A 23,893-nucleotide genomic window follows, 5' to 3' on the forward strand; every position below is an offset into this window, starting at 1 on the left:
TTGGTCTTCTTAACCCCCTAATAGTGATTGCCAACAGGGAGTTTGCACATCCGTAGAGGTTTGTGAGATGTCTCCATAGGGCCCCCCTACCCCCAAATAAGTCATTGCTAATCTTAGACTGCGTCCCCGCTAGCGCTGAGCTAGCGGCGCTTTTCGCGGCGCACACGCTCACCCGCGCTCGGCGCTTACCAAAACAAAAAAAATCTGACTTCCCCGCGCGCTCAGCTGGCCAGCAATGCCGGCCCCTTTACACCCTCCCCCCCCCCCCCCCCGCGTGCTTGCGTAAATCAGAGGACACCCGGTGCTGATGCTTGGAGTGCTCTCCAAGCATGAGCGCGCTCGGCGCCAGCGGGGACTCAGCCTTAGGCAGTGTAGTGGGTATCTGGCACTTCATAAGGCCCTAAATCACCCCTGATGAAGGTCCATCAGCAGAGCAAAATGTTGCTTGTTCCTGACTACTAATACTCCTGTTCACTTCAACTTACCTCGTTTTTTTGTATCGTTTCATCTCCGCCACCTGGCTTGGATGATGTATATTTAGCTATATATTTAGCTATATATTTTGTGCACACGCTAGTATACTTAATTACCCTGATGTGGTTGTGCTTATTGTATTGTTTGCTCTGTGTGTGTGTGTGTATATATTTATATTATAACATCCTTATAAGGCTGCGCTTATAGTGCCGGCGACGCGACGGTGACATCAGGCTGCGGTCGTTGGAAAAATCAAATAGAGGTGACTTCCAGCGATCGCGACCAAACCGGCGCGTTGCGTTTACTATAAGCGCTCGCGATGGCGGCAATGCATTTGTTTTAATGCGACGTCGCGTCGCCGGCACTATAAGCGCAGCCTTATAAGGATGTTATAAGCGAACAAGTACAGGTCTTTACCTAAGTAGTGCTGCGTGCCAACGGAAACCTTTCTCTCACAGGCCCATATGCAATGCAAAGATTTGTCCTGTTGATTTGGATAAGGCTGATCTCCTCTCACAGGAATGCAACTTCACAGCATGTTGAGAAGCGGCCACACTGTGTGGTAAAAAGGACCCACATCTAGTTAATTGTTATTTCTTGTAGTTTTTTTGGGGGGAAAATAAGTAACTTTTTTATACTCTTCGGTTCTTTACAGTCTGAGAAGATGCTGGCAGGTAGCTGACAACCGTGATTAGGAACATGGCCAAAGTTGAGTCCAGTTCGCCTGAATCCTCTATTTCTATTTCTTCACTCCTGGCCAGCTGCAGCCTGAGCAGCAGCAACACGTCCTCTCATTCATTTAGTTCTATAGAGTACAAGGATAAGCTGTATGACTCTGCTACCAAAGCATTAGAGGCCTATATCGAGGACTATGAAGGAAGTCTACAGTCTCCCATTGTCAGCACTGGGAAGATCACCATCCGCACATCTTCTGACACAAGCAATAAATCAAGCCGCCACTGTATTACAAAAACAGGTATGTAATAAAATAAGGCCTATATTAGCTTTCGGTTAGCATTGTTTATCTAGCTCTAGGGTGGGCAACCCTGTCGCCATTCGCCACTTGTGGCGAATTTGCAGTGAAACTGTGGGCGAACATGGCCGCCGGGACTCCCTGTGAGGGGGGGAGAGATTTCTAACGTTCGCTAACAGGCGGCAGGGGGAGATAATGTGCGGCGCGGGAGATGGTGTGCGGCACCGGGCTGAAAGTATTAGCCGGTAACATAATTACTTGAGTGAGAGTCAGAGCAGGACTGCAGGGGAGGTGGGCCATCTAGCAGCCTGACCCGGAACTTCCTGTCTGCCGCTATAGAGAGCTCCTCTCCCTGTGCTGCTCCTGCCAGTGCTCTGACTCAAGAGATTCTACTACCGGACAAGGTAGGCATGGATGGGAGGACTGGGAGAGATGTGAGGTGGGGCTGGGTGAGATGTGAGGTGGGGCTGGATGAGATGTGAGGTGGGGCTGGGTGAGATGTGAGGTGGGGCTGGGTGAGATGTGAGGTGGGGCTGGGTGAGATGTGAGGTGGGGCTGGGTGAGATGTGAGGTGGGGCTGGGTGAGGGGCTGGGTGAGATGTGAGGCTGGGTGAGATGTGAGGTGGGGCTGGGTGAGATGTGGGCTGGGTGAGATGTGAGCTGGGGCTGGGTGAGATGTGAGGTGGGACTGGGTGAGATGTGAGGTGGGGCTGGGTGAGATGTGAGGTGGGGCTGGGTGAGATGTGAGGTGTGACTGGGTGAGATGTGAGGTGTGACTGGGTGAGATGTGAGGTGGGGCTGGGTGAGATGCGAGGGGGGCTGGGTGAGATGTGAGGGGGGCTCTGGTCTCCACCCCACCCCCTCCCCCCACCCCCACATGCAGTCCTGTTCAACTGAATAAAAACATTAAAAAAAAACAAATATAATACATAAACACAAAACATCTCCCCCGTCTGTTTCTCACCCCACCCCTCCCCTCCCCCGTCTCCCTTCCCCCTCCCCTCCTGGTGAGAGATAATCTGTTACTAAAATTGTTGAATCCCACCACCGGGGGGCGGAGGGGGGTGCTTGCTGATGGGGTAGATCAAGGGTGCTGGGGAGATGATGATGATGAGGGGTTTAATGAGATGGTGATGAGGGGGGGTTAAATGAGATGGTGATGAGGGGGGTTTAATGAGATGGTGATGAGGGGGGGTTAAATGAGATGGTGATGAGGGGGGTTTAATGAGATGGTGATGAGGGGGGGTTAAATGAGATGGTGATGAGGGGGGGTTAAATGAGATGGTGATGAGGGGGGGTTAAATGAGATGGTGATGAGGGGAGGTTAAATGAGATGGTGTTGAGGGGGGGTTAAATGAGATGGTGATGGTGCGGAGATGATGAGGAGGGTAGTGGTGGTGGCATGAGAGGAGGATGAAGAGGGGGTGAGAGGATGAGGGGGGTTTCAGTCTGAGGGCCGTTCTATAGTAGTGCGTGCGCTTGCTGCGCCGTGCGCGCGTGTGACAGTTATAGTTGGCTGAGGTTAGTCAGCCTTCCTATAATAGGACCGCGTGCGGCAGTGAGCGTGGAACCGGCCGACAGGGGGGAAGATGAGGAAAATAAAGATTTTACGCCGCTACCACCACGTGTGTGTGTGTGTGTGTGTGTGTGTGTGTGTGTGTGTGTGTGTGTGTGTGTGTGTGTGTGTGTGTGTGTGTGTGTGTGTGTGTGTGTACAATGTTAATAAATAATTTATTAAAGCATTTCTTTATTTCAAACGTATTTATAACACACATACATACATACATACATACAAACACACACACATACAAACACACACACATATATACACACACACATATACACACACATACACACACACACACACACACACAGTACCTCACTCGCTCACAGCATACACACGGGCGCACACACTATAGAACGGCCCTGAGAATTGATAAACTTGTTCAGTGTGTGTTTAAAAGTTTTTCATGCGCAACATGATACCTCAATTTTCACATGGTGTGGCTATTTTCACTTCTAATTCGCCACACCTGTGGCTACATTAAAAAATAGTTTGCCCACCCCTGATCTAGCTACATATAAATGTAGTGAACACCGATCCTAATTATTCTGTATTAAAAATACAATTCCACTCGGTGGTCGAAGTGTTATATAAGGGGGAAGGATGCACAGAGTACCTTTTTTGTTACACATTTATTGTTCCACTTTCTATTTTTTTTTTTTAACTTTATTATTAACAGGCTTTGTAACAATACAGAGATACATTTTCAAATATACACAAATAACAAAGCAGTGCAAAATAGCCACATACAAACATAACATGCATATTAGTATGTGGTTATGGGGCAAGAGTCCCAAAAACAGTGCTCAATCTCGTTCAGAACTTCAGTAGATAATAAAAATCCTTATTAGGTTGTGGAGTCAGCCTATAACCATAACTAGGTATTGGACCCAGTGCTTAGTACATGAATCTATCATATATGACAAATAACATGAATGAGGGTTAACGTACCGTTACTTTGTAGGATTGTGCCCTACATGACCCTTGTGTTGCCGCACTGTTATTGGTCATCCAGTCTCAATGAAGGGAGACATACAATACTCACATATGGCTGTTCTCCTGTGCGTGCATCCACGCTCGGTGTGCAATGTAACAGTAGGAAGGATCCGAAGATTCCAGCGGTGCACAGCTTGTAGAGATGAGAGACCAGCAAGGTGTGGATTAAAAATGAAATTTTATTGAAAAAACATATGGTATGGGGGACACACTCTGACGCGTTTCGGACCTGCGTGGTCCTTAATCATAGAGCTCTATGATTAAGGACCACGCAGGTCCGAAACGCGTCAGAGTGTGTCCCCCATACCATATGTTTTTTCAATAAAATTTCATTTTTAATCCATACCTTGCTGGTCTCTCTTATCTCTACAAGCTGTGCACCGCTGGAATCTTCGGATCCTTCCTACTGTAACATGCATATTATATGCACATATCAGGTGTATATATTATTGTGTACATCAGGTTGAACTATAAAGCCCTTGTTTTTTCTTCTCTAGTTATTTCAACGTGTTATTAATGTTGTAAGAAGTTAAACTTTAGCCGCTGGGATGAAAATATTTTGTGAGAGATTTCTACTAAAATACTAGAAAGCCCGAGCCTGAAAAATAATAATCTGAGCACAGACTGGATCCCATCGTTAGGGAGACTGGAAGCAGGACATGATAACTGTAACATGAGGTGGTAGAGATTTTGGGAGACTATTCACAAGCTAGCAAGTGTTTAAGGTCCCCATATATTGAGTTACCTGATGTCAAGATAATAAAAACTAGTATTAAATCCTCAGCATTTATAACCAAAAATATTATTTACAGTTAAATAGTCTCTGGAGCAGAGAGATATAGTGAGGCTTAATAACACATTTAACAGAACAATAAACAGATCGTGAACTTCTCTGTCATATGTTTCGACAAGGTAAGCAGTCATGAGAAAACATATAAGTGAATCAATATAACATTATAAAACAGCATATCACACACACACACACACACACACACACACACACACACACACACACACACACACACACACACACACACACACACACACACACACACACACACACACACACACACACACACACACACACACACACACACACGAAAAAGAAAGTACACCGTCTTTGAATTCTATGCTTTTACATATCAGGGCATAATAACAATCACTATCACATTATAGTGATACAGAAAACAATTACTTCAGGTTATTGCTGCTAAAGGTGGTTCTACAAGCTATTGAATCATAAGGTGTACTTAGTTTTTCACACATGGGTTCTCCATTTTGGCTTTATTTTTGTTAAATCATGACACGGTGTAATATGTCATGTGTTGTTGTTCATCTGAGATTGTATTTACCTAATTTTAAGACCTGCTAAGGAACAGATGATTGTTATTATGCCCTGATATGTAAAACCATGGAATTCAAAGAGGGCGTACTTTCTTTTTCACACATACACGATGAGAAAATATAAATGGGACTCCTCTAAAGCAGTGTATATGTCCAAGTTCATCCAGGCATGTTCAGGAGAAAGTATTGTAACTGGCAACGTCGCTGTCAGTGAGTCCATGAATAAGGGGAACACTGTGCCTAGTTCTGTTTGTACAGGGGAATAATGGCATGTAGTGCAACAATCCGCTCGCTGTCTCACTAAAGGCAGCTTCTGGGCAGCCACCCAAGAGGAATGAGTGACATATCTGCTACTCTGTGTAAAATAGGTCTATCGTTACATTACCGCCATGAACCCCACAATAAAGGATGCAGCAGAAATACTAAATGAAAACATTAAGTCCAGTGAACAGTTAATAGGAACACACATAATATACTGTGATGGGGTATTGTTTACTGAACGTTGCCTCCCTTTCCCAGGAACACCATTCTCTGGCCCATATCCACAGAATGGCGCTAAGCTTTAGCACGCCTCGGCTCCCATTCATAGCAATGGGAGTAAAGGCGTGCTAAAGCTTAGCACACTTTCGTGGATCTGGGCCTCTGTGCTAGTTGTCTTTGTGTAGATGTGTCCTGTGAAATTGTTGTCCGTATGTGTACATTTTTGCCTCTGCTTTAAAGAGTTCTGTGCTTTTGCTGCTCTCCAAAGGAAATAATGGTACTTTTTCTGTTTTCAGCTCCTGGAAATTCCAAGGGGAAGAGTAAAAACTCATTTTCGTCAATGAGAAGACGCGTTGCCACTGAACCAGATCTATTTAGCCTCACCACTGATGATCTCCTGTCTTTCCCCTCGGATGGATCCTTGCCCTTGTCACAAACCTATCTGTCTGAACAAAAACTTCAGCGAAGAAGCAGGAAGCAACATGGTTCTTTTGTAAAACATCCTCCTTTGTCGTCATCTCAACAAGCTTCTTCATTAAACACAAGGACTAGGCTTGATTTTCTGAATCTATGTGATAAGGATGTTCCAGATCCTTCATACAGGCAATCAAGAAACATGCAATATATTACTCGAGGAACCGAGAGTGAAAATAAACCCCACTCCTACAAACCAGTCGCCTCTCCATATTCCCTAAAAGAAACTTCATTACTAAAGGGCTATCCAAGGTGGTTAACTAGCCAGAAGTCAGACTTGAGTATATCGGGGATCACAAGTATTCCTGATGTTAAATATCCAGTCTGGTTAAAAAACCACGACCTTCTGTCTGACTCAGACAGCCAAGCGGCTTATCCTGCATATAAGTCAAGCGGAGTTTGTTCTTTCCCACAAACTTCTGAAAAGCAGCCCGGAACCGCATCTTTGGACCGGCTGGGCAGTTTACACGTACGGTTTAATGATTCTTATAGTGACCATGATGTATTAAAAAAACGTAACACATGCAGCAGTGTAATGGCAGATGCACATTATCAACATGATTTGGATATATATAAACATTTGAATACACTATTGAAAGGTAAGTCCGTGTGTTGCAGTTGTAGGTTTTCATATCCTGGTACCAAAGAGTAAAATCTAAATAGTGTATTCCCCGTCTACAATAAATGTTGTTTGTTGATTTTTAATGGCATCTTTTGTTATGTATAGAAAAATAGACAGAACGGTGGGCCATGTGGTCTTCATCTGCTATCTTTCTCAGGCTTCGGTGAGGTCTCAAGCCCTACTAAATACTTTTGTCTTTTTTTTCTCTATATTTAGGATACCTTTGTCTATCTTAAATAGCTTTGAATTTAATCACGGCATGAACTTTTGTGCTAATATTCCTCATTCTCTGTAAGTCTTCCCTTGTATCTTGTTGATACCCTTTGTATTTAAAAGTATCTAATATCTACAGTACCTTTTTTCCAGACTCTACACGTTGAGGTTATTTAGCCTTTCCCGATGCATTTTATAATGTAAACTGTGCACTATTTTGGTAATACTTCTCTAAATACTTTTTTTTTTTTTTAAGATGACCCAATTGATTTACTTCTACAAAAATCAGAACATTGTCTTGACTGTTCAAGGAAGAGGCTTTCAAGCCCTTTAAAAAATGACGGCAGTCCTCGGACAGAAGATGTACTGGAGGCAGAAAGATCATGGGAAAAGATTCCATTTCCATTGTAAGTCGTGTGGACAGGATTGCCGCTTCGCGACTCACACCCGAATCCCTAAACTTTGTAAGGTCATTTTTTTTTTTTTTATAACTTTGATTTTATTAGGTGTTTTGGTGCATACATTATAACACAATCCATTAGCATTTGTAACTTCACCATTTCTTTGTTTCCAAACACTGAACGTGACTCACGTGACAGACTTAACAAACCAACGAACATGACGGCAGGGTAATGGGATGAGGGGGGAGGGGGTCCAGAACGCGACCTTGATCACTGCTGGGCGGATACAGCTCTTTTCACTTTCCTCTCTATCGGTATCTTGTTGGTATTAGCGTGCCGGGTCAACGGAGTGGCCCTACTTCCTTGAGCTCCCCTATACCTCGGGTTTTCCTAGTCACTGTGTGGTCGAGAATCCATTTGGTCAGAGGAGAACGCATTTATGGTTATCATTGCAAAATTGTGGTGGCAACTACATCCCGGGATGTCTGTTTGGGCCAACCAGGGCGACCACACTTTTAGAAAATTTGAGCCGGAGTCATTGACCAAACTCGTCAATTGTTCCATCCGGCACACAAACCAAATTCTGTTCCTAATTTTGGGTAAAATTGGTACTTCCGGTTGCTTCCACAATGCTGCGATCTCACATCTGGTGGCTGTTGCTAAGTGTGCTATCAATTTATGAGTGGCATTCGATAGCCCCCGGATCCGCCTGACCACCAGGAACAGCCATGGGTCCAGGGGGATCTCCACTCCGATCAATCTTTGAAGCCAATCTCTCATTTCCACCCAAATCGGAGCCACCTTCGTGCAAGACCACAGCATATGGCGTAAGTCAGCTCGTTCTCCGCATTGCTTCGGACAAAGTGGGGAGTAACCTCTGACAAATTTGGCTAATTTTGTTGGGGTGTAATACCACCGCATTAGGACTTTGTATGCGTTCTCCTTTAACGTGGTACAGATAGAGCTTTTGGCTGCTGCCTGTAGGATCCTGTCCTCGTCCTCTAATGTCTCCCCTAAGTCGGCTTCCCATTGTCTCATATAACTAAGTCGGGGTTCGTCTTTTGTCTCTGGACAGATCACTTCCCTGTACATTCTAGAGGTTAGTCCCCTTGTGTCCGTACCTCTAGAACACAGCTGCTTGAAGGTTGTTCTCCTAGGCTGAATTGGGGTTTTGTTGTAAAATGCCCTGATCTGGAGGTATCTAAAAAATTCTGTATTGGGCATGTTTTTCTCTTCTTTGATATGATCAAAAGTTTTGATATGCTGTCTTCCCTCCAGATCATTTAGTCTAATATACCCTGATTGAAACCATTTTGCGAAATGTGAACGATCCATCCCTGGAGCAAAGTCTGGATTACCCCAAATGGGCGTCATCAAGGAGTTTAGTGTTGAGAGAACATTTAAATTTGGTAGCCTCCCAAACCTTCAAGGAGTTTGATATAGCCTGTAGCGGAGTCTGAATTCCCGACCAACACTTTTTAGGTAACCATATAAGGTTCTGCAGCTCAATGGGCGCACAGCAATCTTTCTCTAGGACCACCCATCTCCGGAGATCCGGGTCCGTGTGCCACTGTATGATTTGGCTAAGTTGTGCTGCTTTGTAGTAGGCAAACAGGCAAGGCACCCCCAACCCCCCTCTCGAGGTCGGCCTCCTCAAGATATCTTTTTTTTATCCGTGGGCTTTTTTTATTCCAGATAAACTTCGTTATTCTAGACTGCAGCGAGAGGATGTCATCTTTCAACAGGGGGGTAGGGAGGGCCTGAAAGAGATATAGCACCTTAGGTCGAAGATTCATTTTAACACTATGAATTCTTCCAGTCCAAGAAATGCCATGCTCCTCCCATCTTCTGAGATCCTCCCTTAGTGTCTTGAACAACCTGGGATAATTTGCCTTGTATAATGCTTTGACATCTCGTGTTATATATACCCCTAGATATTTGATCATGGAGGGTTGCCAGTTAAAATTAAAGTTTAATCCAATTAGTTTTTCCATTGGTTTGGGTAGATTTATATTGAGGGCTTCTGATTTGGCCTGATTCATTTTGAACCCCGATATTTGTTTAAACTGCCCCAATATTGCGAACACATTGGGCAGGGAGGTGAGAGGTCTGGATAATGTCAGTATCACATCATCCGCGTACAGCGCCACTTTGTGCGTCTGCTCTTTTACTGTTATTCCTGACACATCTGGGCATAATCTCAGGTGTGCCGCCAAGGGTTCGATACAGAGGGCAAACAGCAATGGGGACAGCGGGCAACCCTGCCTCGTGCCACTTCGGATTTGAAATTGTCCTGAAGGGAACCCCTGATGTCTCACCCTTGCTGCCGGCCCTTCATACAGGGCGATAATGGCTCCCAAAAGGCGTCCCTCGAAGCCAAATGCCTCCAGTGTCCCTCTTAGATAGGGCCAATCAATCCTATCGAAGGCTTTTTCTGCATCCAGACTAAGTACCATAGACGGGATATTATGTTTTTGGGCCAAATCAATAAGATCAATTACTCGTCTGGTATTGTCTGCCGCTTGCCTTCCTCCTATGAACCACACCTGATCTGGGTGAATCAACCTAGGAAGGACGTTACCCACTCTGTTGGCTATACGTTTTGAGAATATTTTTATGTCCGTATTGATCAAAGAGATGGGCCGGTAGCTCTTGCAGTCTGCCGGGTCTTTACCTGGTTTATAGATCAGGGAGATGGAAGCCTGGAGCATCTGTGCTGGGAACGAGGCCCCTTGCATTACCGAATTAAAGAGTTTTAACATATATGGTGCTAATATTTTCATATATTTTTTGTAGTATAGGTTTGAAAAGCCATCTGGTCCTGGTGCCTTGGCTGGCTTGAGTGACTTTACAACTGCCGTTAACTCTTCTAAAGAGAAGTCTGTCTGTAGGACCTCCCTCTCCACCCTGCTCAACTTTGGCAACTTTGCCCCCATTAAGAATTCCCGCAGATTGTCCCTCGTTTTCTGATCGTGTGTGACCTTACCTCCATCATAGAGCGCCTCATAGTAGGATTTGAATTCCTCTACGATTCGCCTAGGGTTGAAGGTAAGCTCCCCCCCTTGTGTACGAATAGATTGGATGTGGTAATTTGGTGTTTTATTTCTAAGCTTGTTCGCTAAAAGTGTGTCCGCTTGTTCGCCTTCTCAAAGAACTTATGTTTAGTCCAACTCAACTCCTTTTCCGCCTGGGAGGTTAATCGAATGTTTAATTGTTGTTTGATATCCGAGATCTCTTTTAAAATGGGGTCCTGCTTTAAGGACTAATGTGTTACAGTGAGTGATGCCAATTTCTCCTGTAATTCCTGAATCTGGCGATTCTGCTCCCTCCGGCGCCGAGCCGCCAGAGACATCTAGAGATCCCCTGAGGGTGGCTTTATGTGCCTCCCACAACGTGGAGTGTGATGTCACGCTACCCTCGTGCTCTACAAAATACTCTGTGATTTTGTCTCCTATCTCCTTCATAATGGCTGGAATTTTGAGTAGCAGCTCATTAAGTTTCCAGTTTGCTCCAGGTCTGTCTAGTGAATTTAACGTGCACCGCAGCTCTATTGGTGCGTGGTCTGACCACGAAATATCGTGTATCCCCGTATGGGAGACCACCGGGACCAGTCTATTGGATACAAGGAAATAATCTATCTGGCTGTATCTGTTATGTGGCTGGGAGTAAAACGTAAAGTCCTTGTCCTGCTGATGTTGTTCTCTCCAAATATTTACTAATTGACAGTCTCGAAGTCCTTGGGTAATGTTTAGTATGTCCTGTCTAGGTGGCAGGTTAGTAGTTGTACACCTATCTAGGACGTCGTTTAATGTCCTATTGAGGTCTCCCGCTACAATTATATTTCCCTGAGCTACTTTGTGGAGTTTCTGGAAAAAAAGGGGAAAAAATGCCGGCGCTGGCTCACATGGGGCATAAACAGAGGCCAACGTGAGGGGCTGACCCTGTATGGACCCCACGAGGATGAGGTATCGTCCTTCTCTTTCCGCTATCGTTTTGTCTACTTAAAATGTTAATCTGTTGTGGAATGCGATAGCCACCCCCCTTTTTTTTCTGTCGCTGAGGCTATGTGTACCGATCTAAATTCTTTATCCACACATTTAGGGAAACTGCTCTTAGAAAAGTGGTTCTCCTGGAGAAAAATAATGTCAGCCTTACGGCGTTTATACTCTTTGAAGGCCAACTTACGTTTTGCTGGGCTGTTAAAACCTTTAACGTTGTGCGAAATAAACCTAATTTCTTTATTCATCATACTTTATGGGGTTTCTGACTCTCGAACTTTGTGCAGTGGCTGGATCGTCGAATTCCACCTGCTTCCGATGACCAGTGCCGTCTTCTACGCCGATTCTGCCGTTGTTCTCTCTCTTCCTGGACGATGGCGGTGGGGATGGGATTGGGCTGGGCATGACACACCAGGGAAATACAAGAGGGGAAACACTGGGGAAAACATAACATACACTCAATAACGGTAACAAATTGTCGTCGGCTGCGGGGCCTCCCCGTCCCACAGCCAAGTCCAGCGCCTTCGGGGTGGCAACCCTTGTGGTCTCACGGCTACCACTCTCCCTTGCGCCCCAAAGGACTTTATCGGCGTCCAGGGGGTCCCTCCACCCCTGGGCCCGATCGAGACCCATGCTAACGCCGGGGTATGTGGCTCCTCCCACACCCCATGTCCGCGCGCTTTCTTTACCCCTAGAACCTTGGATGGTAAACTTTTTGTCTGCCTTAACATGCCTGTCTGAACTCTGGGAAGGCTAGCTGCTTCATAACCGCCTTGTGCTGGCAACTTAGTTAACCCCTACTCTCTTTTCTTCTTCACTTCCTTCCAACTGCACTCTTTTCCATACTTTAAAACCCAACGAGCTTCTACCCTTCCTCTCCTTCTCCTACTTCCTCTATCCCCCCACCTAATCGTATCCTCTCTTTCTGCCTCTCCTGTTGGTTCCCTCTAAGGCCTCGGACATAGTGCACTGAGCGTCGCTGAGCAGTGCTCTCGCTTGCTGACGCTCGCGCTACCAGGAGCTTTTTGCTGTCCTGACAGAGGAGACAGCAAGCGCGCTTGGGAGGCGGGTATCACTGTGTGTGTGTGTGTCACTTGGTAGCTGTCAGTGTGTGTGTGTGTGTCACTTTGAAGTGTTCTGTGTGTTTGTGTGTCACTGGGGAACGTGTGTGTGTGTATATTATATAATATTTTAAAAATTAAAAAAAAAAGACGTGGTGAGAATAAATTATTTATTAACATTGTGCAACTTTGATAAATATATTCACACACACACATGCATACACACATTATATATATGTGTGTGTGTGTGTGTGTGTGTGTGTGTGTGTGTATAATATATATATATATATACACACACACACACACACATTATATATACACATATATATATATATATATATATATACACACACACACACACACACACACACACACACACGCAAATACACATTATATATACACACACACATATATATACACACACACACATTATATATACACGCACACATGCACACATGCACACATGCACACACACACACACACACACACACACACACACACACACACACACACACACACACACACACACACACACATTATATATACACACACACATGCATACACACACACAATGCACACTACACACACACACACACATGCACACACACACATGCATACATGCATACACACACACAGACACACACACATGCACACATACACACACAATGCAAACACACACACACATACATGCATACAGACACACACACAAACACACACACACACAGGAGACAGGGACCGGAGCAGAAGGGGGGCAGGGACCGGAGCAGAAGGGGGGCAGGGACAGGAGCAGAAGGGAGAGAGGAACCGGAGCAGAAGGGGGGCAGGGACCGGAGCAGAAGGGGGGCAGGGACCGGAGCAGAAGGGGGGCAGGGACCGGAGCAGAAGGGGGGCAGGGACCGGAGCAGAAGGGGGGCAGGGACCGGAGCAGAAGGGGGGCAGGGACCGGAGCAGAAGGGGGGCAGGGACCGGAGCAGAAGGGGGGCAGGGACCGGAGCAGAAGGGGGGCAGGGACCGGAGCAAATGGCGGGCAGGGACAGGAGCAGAAGGGGGGCAGGGACCGGAGCAGAAGGGGGGCAGGGACCGGAGCAGAAGGGGGGCAGGGACCGGAGCAGAAGGGGGGCAGGGACCGGAGCAGAAGGGGGGCAGGGACCGGAGCAGAAGGGGGGCAGGGACCAGAGCAGAAGGGAGACAGCGATCGGGGCATCACCCTCTCCCCCCCCCCCCCCCTCCTACACACACACATACACACACATACACACACAACACCTTCTGGCTGGTAATGGCGGCTCTGTAGGGAACCGGCTGCAGCCCCATTGGATGGGAGCGGTCACGTGACCGCTCCTCCGCTTCCCCGAGCACCAAATATATCGGTTTGGCGCTCGGGGAAGAGTTTCTCCTCCTCAGCGCACATCAGCAGGGAGAAACTATAGCCGCGCTGACAACAGATGCAGGGGCGTTCTGCATCTGTTCAGCGCGCCTCAGCACGCCTCAGCACGCCTGAGTGCTCTATGGCCCGGGCCTAATAGCCGGGTCTCGCCTCTTGCTAACGTGTCTAAACTTTCCCTCCTGACCCTGGCCACCTGTGGCCTCCTTTCTACTTCCCGTTCCCCTCTCTGGGTCTCTTCTGTGGTGCACTCCGTCCCCATCGATGCTTCCGGCACCAGTAGGGACACTCCTGGGGGGCCTTCCGCCACTCTCTGTCGCTTTCTGACGCGTCACTATCTGGTGATGCTGCTAGCTGCCTCCTCCAAGATGGCGTCCTCTCATCCGGGGCCTACCTATGACGGTTTCCGGTGGCCTCCATTTTGAGGGTGATCTTGCTGCGTGGAGGTTGGAGCGCGCGCTCTCCTCCTGCCCTTTCCACTCTTCCGGGTCCTGCGGCTCAAGCTGGCTGGGGCGAGGCGCCATCATGTCCGCCATCTTCCCCCCTCACCTTGGATGCAGCTCGGAGGTAAGTTTTTATCTTTTTTCACAGGAGCTTCCATTGCTTCTTAGGTCTGGTCGGGGGGTTATATTGCGATTCCTCCGGCGGATGTTCGTCTTTTACCTTCTTGTGTCAGGACTGTATCGTCTCTTAGGTTTTATTGCTCAGTAAAAGTCCAGGAAAATCAGGCGCGGCAACAAATACCTGAATAACTTTTTATTAACCTTCACACGTCTGTAGTCATTATGTTGGCTCTCACTTCCTCCCTCCTTTAGCCTTGGATGTGCCTGCTTCCCCGCTCCATTCTGGCTCCAGCGTCTCTTCACTCTCCACTTCTTCTGTGGGGGCTCCCTTCAGCCCCAACCTGGCCAGGAACGCCGGGCCCTCTGCTGGATCCTTCATAGTAATGGGCCTCCCGTTCCTCGCCACCATCAATCTGAACGGGAAGGTCCATTTATATCTAATATTTTGGTTCCGTAGGACCTTCATGACGGGTAGGAGGCTGCAGCGTCTCTGCAAGGTGACTGGGGACAGATCTTGAAAGATCATGAGTTTGTGGCCTTCAAACTCCACAGATGTTGCTGCCCTGGTTTAGCGCAGTACTGCCTCCCTGGTGGTATAGTATTGTAGCCGGAGTATGATGTCCCGGGGCTGTTCCGATTGTATTGGCCGGGAACGAAGGGCTCTGTGACAGCGGTCCATGGCTCTTGCCTCCGGTGGGCACTCCGGGAGCAGGGACTCCAACCAGCGTGAAACATATTCCTCGCAGTCACCGGCGTCTTCGGGGACCCCCCTTATGCGGATATTGTTCCTCCGCTCCCTATTTTCCGCGTCTTCCTGGCGGTCCTTTAGTACGTCGATCTGCCGCTGGAGTTCTCCCGGTTCCTTGTCGGTTTTTTTAACGGCCTTGATGGTTTGATCCACCTTTGTTTCTAGAGTGTCCGTCCGGGCCCCCAGTTTGCCGACCTCCTTCTTCACCTCTCTAATCTCCGCTTGCAGGAGAGACTTTAAGTCGTTATAAAGCCTCTCAAAATCACATCTTCTGACCGGCAGAAGAGCTTGGTTGCAGGCCCCTTCCTCTTCTCCCTCCTGCTCCGTATCGGTGTCCGGGTTTGAAACCGGCGCCATTTCCTCCGCCGTGCTGCCCGATGCAGCCCCGCTAAAGTAATCTCTCACATCGGCGAGTTTGGGCTTCTTTTGACCCGCAGGTTTTTTCGGACCCATCCCTGTCTATTCCTATTGCTTTTTGGGGTGTTTTACACTGTTTTACTGAGTGCGCGGTATGGAGCTAAGTACCTAGACTTCCATACCCATAGCCGTCGCGCATGCGCCTCTTGTAAGGTCATTTAACGTAATGTTAATGCTGATGCTCTACTTATGGAAGAAAGTAATGTCAACTGAGCGCAATGTTACAGTGAGAGCATCTCGTTAATAATGGGCATTGGGGCAAATTATATGCTAAGTAGCTGTTATCAAAGGCATAACTTACGCACTGTAAGTATTAACGTGGTTTAATTTAGTGTTAAATAAGTCATAGTTGAACGATAGTAGGTAAGAGTTTGTTTATTAAACATTCAGTGTGTGTGTGTGTGTGTGTGTGTGTGTGTGTGTGTGTGTGTGTGTGTGTGTACATATCAAAAGATAGTGCACCAAATTGATACATAGAATTCAAAACATCCTACAGTGAATTAAATGTGAAGGAAGAATCCCCCAAAGTTATTTGAAGTGATGACCTAAGCGCAAAATGGATAGGGGGGAAAAAAGGAAACCAAAAAAAACAATTGTGTAATACGTTCAAAAATATAGAAATTTTGTGAGTATTGAGAAGTATCCAACTCGCAGATTGTTCCCCTTAGTAATGAAACGTGTATCCATCATAGGGATTAGTTGATATGGAATCAGTCGTTTCTCTTTTTACGTCCTCTTTATTCACACCTTGGGAATTGAGAGATGGAACATAGTACAGTTCTGCCGTGTAAAAAAATCATTTTACACATTTAAAAACTCACTGACAAGTAGAGGTAGAATGGGGGCAAGTGGTAGTTTAGCAAGCAGGGAGACATCCATATTAAATACAGATAATACTAGAAAATGTCTAAACACTACTTGGAGTAGAAAGGCAGGAGCAGATAAGATAATAGAACAGACTGAAAGAAACCTTAAATGCATGCTTGCTAATGCAATAAGCCTGACAGGTATATTGGGGATGCTTTAATTAATAGCTGCAAGGGAGCAGTAAGATATCATAGGCATTACTGAAACATGGTCGGATGAAACTCATGTCTGGGCAGTTAGAGGGTTATTCTGTTTTTCGGAAGGATTGAACAAATAAGAGGAGGTGGAGTATGTCTATACGTTGAACCAAATCTAAAACCTATTCTAAGGGAGAATGTTTATGAAGGGAATGATGAAAATGTAGAGGCCTTGTGGATAGAAATTAGCAGTGGAGGTAAAAGTACAAAGAAAATGTTTGTAGGGATATGCTATTAATCATCAAATATCTGTGAGAGAGGGGAACCCAAAATATTTTTGCAAATGGAGAAGGCATGAAAACTTGATCATATTTGCATTATGGATGATTTTAGTTATCCAGACATAGGCTGGAGCAATAAGATTAGCATTACAACGAAAGGAAACAGGTTTTTGGGGTTCCTTAAAGACAATTATATGACCCAAATTATTGAGGATGGGGCAATACTGGATTTGGTAAAATCAAACAATGTAGAAGTAATAACATATTCAACTCCAGGCACATTTGGGTAAGGCTGCGTCCAGGGTGAATGGAGCCGGGCGGAGGCACGCTGAGGCTGAGGGAAAGCGGGTGCTTTCCCTGGCCTTAGACCGCGCGCCATCCGGGGGCGTGTCGGGGGGGGGGGCCTGTGACCGGCCCTGCGCTCCCTTGAGCGCTTGAATTTAAAATTTAAATAAAGCATTAGTTAGACCACACCTTGAATATGGGCACCACTTCATAGAAAATACATTATGGAACTAGATAAATTGCAGAGAAGAGCCATCAAATTAATACCTGGGATGGAAAATCTGAGTTATGGGGAGAGGCTCGCTAAATTAGATTTGTTTACATTAGAAAAGAGACATCTAAGAGGGGATATGATAACTATATACAGATATATTCGGGGACAATACAAGGAGCTTTCAAAAGAACTATTGATCCCAAGGGCAGTACAAAGGACACATGGTCATACTGTACCTTAATGTTAGAGGAAAGGAAATTTCACAAGCAACAAAGGAAAGGGTTCTTTCCAGTAAGGGCAGTTAAAATGTGGAATTCATTACCCATTGAGACTGATTGCAGATACAATAGATATGTTAGAAAAAAGGACATCTTTTTAGAAAGGAAAGCTATACAGGGATATACCAAATAAGTAAACATGGGAAGGATGTTAATCAAGGGAATAATCTGATTGCCACTATTTGGAGTCAAGAAGGAATTTATTTTCCCCTTGTGAGATCATTAGATGTTATTTCACTGGGGTTTTTTGTTTTACTTCCTTTGGATCAATATACAGTACTGTAAGTACAAATATAAAATAAAGTATCTGTCATCTAAATTTAGCATTGTTTTAACTTGATGGACATATGTCTTTTTTTTTCAACCTCATCTACTATGTAACAATTTTGTTGAGCAAACAAGAATTCTCTGGGACATAAGCCAGCACTCCCAACGAGCACAGCTTCTGCACTCCCGGATATCCATGCCAACTCCTTATCGGCTAGCCTCTGACTCCGGTTGGTGGCGTCACTCTGGATGAGATCTGCGTGCGCTCAGCGTCGCTACTCCAGCTGGTTTGGCTCGTTATATTGGAGTGTTCACAGTCCACGGGATTAACCCATAATCCTACGCGTTTTGGTTTCATAGCTTCCTCAGGGGTGAGAGGTAATCATCAGCGGTATGATTAAGCCAGCTGGAGAAGTGACACAGAGAGCAGAAGGTGTGTTTGTGTATATAGATAGATGAGAGAGAGAGCAACCTCATAGCGCAATATGAAATTTATTTAGATAGGGCAGGGGTGAACAAGGGAATAAAGCGCACTTACAAGATTTAAAATAAAAAAAAGCAGTTGTGCTTAATTAACACCTCCAACGGTGTAGAAGAGCTGTCCCTGGACTATATCCAGAGCTCTTCAGTTAGAAATAACCCATCCTGAAGTGGAGAATGTCCTGAGCTAGATGAATTGCTTCACTTCTATCAGCCAAAGTAATACTCGAGGCATGATCCGGCCACGATTGTGTCACTGCTTGATGACATAGTGTCGGGTACAAGATACTTCCTAACGCGTTTCGCCGCAGTCTGCGACGACTTCAGAGGATTTCTTAGCCTGCGTCAGACTCGAGCAACTGAAATATTCTCCTGTTGCCAGGCGGAATATAATTAACCAATAAGGCTGCCTGACAACCATGAGCCAATGGCCACTGACATATTGCATGGCCAATGGGAGAACTATCCAGTGTTGTCTAACGTCAGGCTGCAAATGAATAAATATATATATATATATATATATATATAAAATTCAGTGCTGGAGAGCACATACTAGCAAATACTAATTTGGAGCAACAAATCAATACAACTGAACAATACAAAATCATACTTATGAAACATAACACAATATTGAACTCAAAACATATGTATGAGGGAATACACGTGTGACTTCCATTATGGCAGCATCAGTTATTTAAATAATATACAATAGTATTCCGTTTTGGTAGGATTAGCACTACTATCATTTTTATTTGTCATACAGTATATAATCAGAAACAGGGCACGCACAAAACAAAATAATTAAGGTAAATGGAGGGTGCATACTGTCTAAAAAAGATAGAGAGAAAAAGGACCTGCACTCCTAAATCCACAAAAGTGAGATTTATTGTCTCAATGTCTCAGTCCTCACTGGGACGGGGCTCTTGAGTCCCAGTGGGGACGGAAACGGTGAGTCACACAGTGACATTTCCAAATACATGAAATGATATCAGAGAGAGCATTGTGCCCCTCTGCCAGCGACGTGGTGAGCTGTAAAATAATTTGCTGCTCTTACCCTAGCTGTTTTTATGTTACAGACATAGGAATGAACACCATGTACACGTCTGGATATAACTTTCCTTTTGTTTTTCTCTAGTAAATCTCCAGTACCTATGTCACGGGATGATGAAGGTCTTCCAACTTGCACAAAATCAGAACGGGTGTGCGATTCCCTTAATGATTGCATTCAAAATGATTGTCCAGTCCCAGTAAGTTTCTGTTTTAAATGTTTTAAGTTGTGGGAATGGAGCTGTTATGTTTGTGACTTTGCCCTTTTAAAGAGGCAATCCAAATGGCACTTATTTTAATATATGCAGCCTTTCATTACCTTTTATTGAAAACTAATTACCTAAGCTGCCGATTGATTAGTTTATTTATTTATAAACTATTTTACTAGGAAGTAATACATTGAGAATTACCTCTCGTTTTCAAGTATGTCCTGGGCATAGAGTTAAGATGACAAACAGTACATTGTTACGAATACAGTTGCATAAGTGAACAGGGTATACATTATATACAAGACATTGCATGCACAGTTAAAGATAATATATATATTATTGGCGTATGTAACAGTTACAGACCAGATTAAAATGTTAGACAGCTTTAGTTTTGAAAGAACGTAGACTGGTGGTGGCTGTGAAAGTCTCTGGTAGATTGTTCCAGTTTTGGTGTGCACAGTAAGAGGAGGAGGAGCGGCCGGATACTTTGCTGAACCTTGGTACCATGAACAGTATTTTGGACTCAGATCTCAGATAAGTGCTGCATGTGGTAGGGGTGAGGAGCTTGTTCAGATTGATAGGTTGCTTGCCCAGAAAGTATTTGAGGGCAAGACAGGAAAGATTAACTTTGCACCTAGACTCAAGTGATGACCAATCTAGTTCTTTGAGCATTTCGCAGTGATGTGTGTTGTAGTTGCATTGGAGAACAAAACGGCAAATTAAATTGTAGAGGGTGTCAAGTTTGCTAAGGTGGGTTTGGGGTGCCGAGCCTTATACTATGTCTCCATAGTCGATGATTGGCATTAGCATCTGCTGTGCGATACGCTTTCTTACCAGCAGACTTGGGTAGGATTTGTTCCTGTAAAGTACACCTAGTTTGGCATAGGTTTTGGATGTCAGGGTATCAATGTGCATCCTGAATGTTAAATGGGAGTCAAACCATATGCCCAAGTATTTAAAACTAGTAACAGGAGTTAGGGTGGTGTTAGCCTTGGTTCTGATCTGGAGCTCAGTCACTGGAAGCTTAAAAATATGTAGCCATGGTCCCAAATACCATTGTTACAGTCTTGGCAGTGTTTAAAAACAGTTTGTTTTGGAAAATCCAATTTTCAAGTCTCAAAAAGTCAGATTGAAGTATGTGTTCAATGTCAGAGAGGCTATGGCTGTATGCATATAAGATTGTCATCCGCATACATGTGTATTGAAGCTCCCTTACAAGCTATAGGAAGATCATTGATGAACACTGAGAAGGGGCCCGAGAACAGAGCCTTGCGGGACACCTATCCAAGGGGTTGGAGTTAGAGCCTGAGATAGACACATGTTGGGATCTACCCGATAGGTAGAAATGAAACCAGTTTAAAGCATGCTTCCCTATTCCAGAGCACTGGAGCTTGTTTAGCAAGATAACATGATCAACAGTATCAAGTATCAGTTCTCCCCTGATCGATGAGCAAAGATCCTGCTTCACAGGGTTCACTAAATGGCTGCCTTTCAGTTTCAATGAATCCTTCAGTCAGTGTAACTCAGCAACTACAATGTATTTTTATATTACTAAGGTAATATTATCTATTGCTACAGTGTGCCGCTCAAACTGCTGGTAATATTGACAACAAATTGGCAAGCTACAATCTGGTTTCCGCACTGCTCACTCCACTGAAACAGCCCTCAGTAAAATAACTAATGACCGCCATGCTGCCAAAGACTGAGGCCATTACACTCTGCTCATATTACTCGACCTCTCTGCAGCATTTGATACTGTGGACCACCCTCTTCTCCTTCACATTCTCCATACTGTTGGCATTCGTAACAAAGCTTTATCCTGGATCTCCTCTTACCTCTCCGTACTTTCAGTGTCTCTTTTGCAAACACCTCCTCCTCCTCCTCTGCGATCTCTCTGTGGGGATACCCCAGGGCTCTGTCCTGGGACCCCTTCTCTTTTCTCTTTACACATTCTCACTTGGTGACCTAATCGCATCTCGTGGGTTCAAATATCACCAGTATGCTGATGACGCACAAATTAACTTTTCTACCCCTGACCTTACACCTGCTGTACAGACTAAAGTTTCTGAATGTCCCTCTGCTATATCATCCTGGATGGCCCTCCACCGAATTAAACTTAACATGACAGAAACATACTTACTCCCAAAGCTGGCCCTATTTCCTCCTTCCACATTACTGTTGGAAGTACTATCATTCACCCAGTAGCCCAAGCACTCTGTCTAGGGTCACACTCAAGTCCTCCCTCTCATTCTCTTATCACATTCAAAAGGTAGCAAAAAACTGTCGTTTTTTTCCTCTGCAATATTACCAAGATATGCCCTTTGCTCTGTTGCTCGACTGCAAAAACTCTAACACAGACCCTCATTCTCTCCCGTCTCGACTACTGTAACCTTCTGCTGTCTGGCCTTTCTGCCTCTCGCCTGTCTCCCCTACAATCTATCCTAAACGCTGCTGCCAGAATCATTCTACTCTTTCCGAAATCTGTTTCTGCGTCTCCCCTGGTGAACTCCCTCTCCTGGCTTCCTATCAAATGCCATATCACACACTCAATTCTCCTCCTCACTTTTTAAAGCTTTACACTCTTCTGCTCCTCCTTACATCTGAGCCCTAATTTCTCTCTATACACCTCCCGACTCTTGCGTTCTGCTCAAGGATGTCTTCTGTCTACCCCTCTTGTATCTAAAGCCCTCTCCCGCCTTAAAACCTTCTCACTGACTGCCCCACACCTCTGGAATGCCCTTCCCCTCAATATCCGACTAGCACCCCCTCTATCCACCTTTTAAGACCCACCTTAAAACACACGTGCTTAATGAAGCATATGAGTAGCTCCATGGCTGATATTATACACCCCATACATAAACCTTGGCCCCTTGTAGACGCACGTACCAGAACACCCTCCTACTGTCTCTGTATATTCTTCCTACCAACAAATTAGATTGTATGCTCTTCGGAGCAGGCTCATTTTCCTAAATAGAGAAGGTCAGGGGAGCATAATTACCTATAGGAAAACATAAATAAAAACCATAGTGCAAAAAGTAATAGTAAAATACACTTGAAATGGTAGAGCTCTCTTAAGAGCATAAGACGCTAGATGGTGTACACTTCATCCATAGACTAGCAACAAGGAGCAAAAATCAGGAGGAAAGTGTGTCCAGGACAGAGACACAGAGTCAAAAATAAAATGCCAAACATTTATCCGACAATGATAAAATTGGAGGCTTACGAGATGTCAGATGTTAAACAGCATTGGTGTATGGTAAAGATGTTCGCCGAGTCGCGTTCTCGGAATCCCCGCACACTGCTGCCGCATCCACCGATCTCCGACCTCCGACCTGTACTGCTGGAGCCGATACGTCACATCCGGTTCTCTCAACTCGTATGGTAGACGCCACCGGAACTCCACAGCAGTCTCTCCCTCTGGATCTAACACTGGGGGTTACGCTCTACGCGTTTCGCCGTGCGTGATGACGGCTTCGTCAGGAGTAACTCTAACCCAAACAGGATACTTTATATAGCCTTTTGACTGATAATGACATTTCCTCCTTGTTAGATCTCTACAGATCAGGTCATCTAGGGCAAGCAAAACAAAACTTCTCCCGGGAGCACTAGAACGCAACGGAATATGGGATGCTTTCAAATAGTATAGCATACGAGCTCGGAGCTGTAAGAATTCAAGGAGGCGCCTTGGTTGAATTCTCACAACTAAAATGTAATGGTTCACAAGCAGGCTTTATACATAAGGCAGGGACAAAAATACAGTTGTCATCTGTTACAAATATGGGTACACGTCTAAATTTACATGTATCCTTCACATAATGCCTTTTCTGTAGAGCTTAAAACATTTAACTGCTGAGCAAGAGACATATACAATGGTGACTTATAAGGCAGCCCTATCCTCTGTAGTCTTGTTTTAACAACATTTTGACAGGCACTAAACAGTTGGTCTAAAGCTATTTACAATAGCCTCCCGTGAAAATAGCAAGGCCAGCATATTCTGTTTAACCTTATCAATTCCAGAAGACAGAAGACAGTTTTAACCTTACACTCCTATTGGTCAAAATGTCACATCTCTAAATAATTGGATAATAAGCCACATATGCTCTCCCGCCAATTAAG

The 23,893-nt window shown here is 45.2% G+C and overlaps 1 protein-coding gene across 2 annotated transcripts in view; it reads left to right on the forward strand.

Annotated features, from left to right (window-relative positions):
- C1H18orf54 (chromosome 1 C18orf54 homolog) overlaps positions 1-23,893 on the forward strand; it is a 37,665-nt gene that overhangs the window by 2,524 nt on the left and 11,248 nt on the right. For both annotated transcript variants that reach the window (XM_075586546.1, XM_075586538.1), the window contains exons 2-5: positions 1,130-1,450; positions 6,128-6,904; positions 7,397-7,547; positions 19,657-19,768. In XM_075586546.1, coding sequence (XP_075442661.1) covers positions 1,174-1,450; positions 6,128-6,904; positions 7,397-7,547; positions 19,657-19,768 — 1,317 coding nt within the window. In that variant the 5' untranslated portion in view covers positions 1,130-1,173. The remainder of the gene's footprint in view (positions 1-1,129; positions 1,451-6,127; positions 6,905-7,396; positions 7,548-19,656; positions 19,769-23,893) is intronic.

Source organism: Ascaphus truei, chromosome 1, assembly GCF_040206685.1.
Source record: "Ascaphus truei isolate aAscTru1 chromosome 1, aAscTru1.hap1, whole genome shotgun sequence".
NCBI classification, from domain to species: domain Eukaryota; kingdom Metazoa; phylum Chordata; class Amphibia; order Anura; family Ascaphidae; genus Ascaphus; species Ascaphus truei.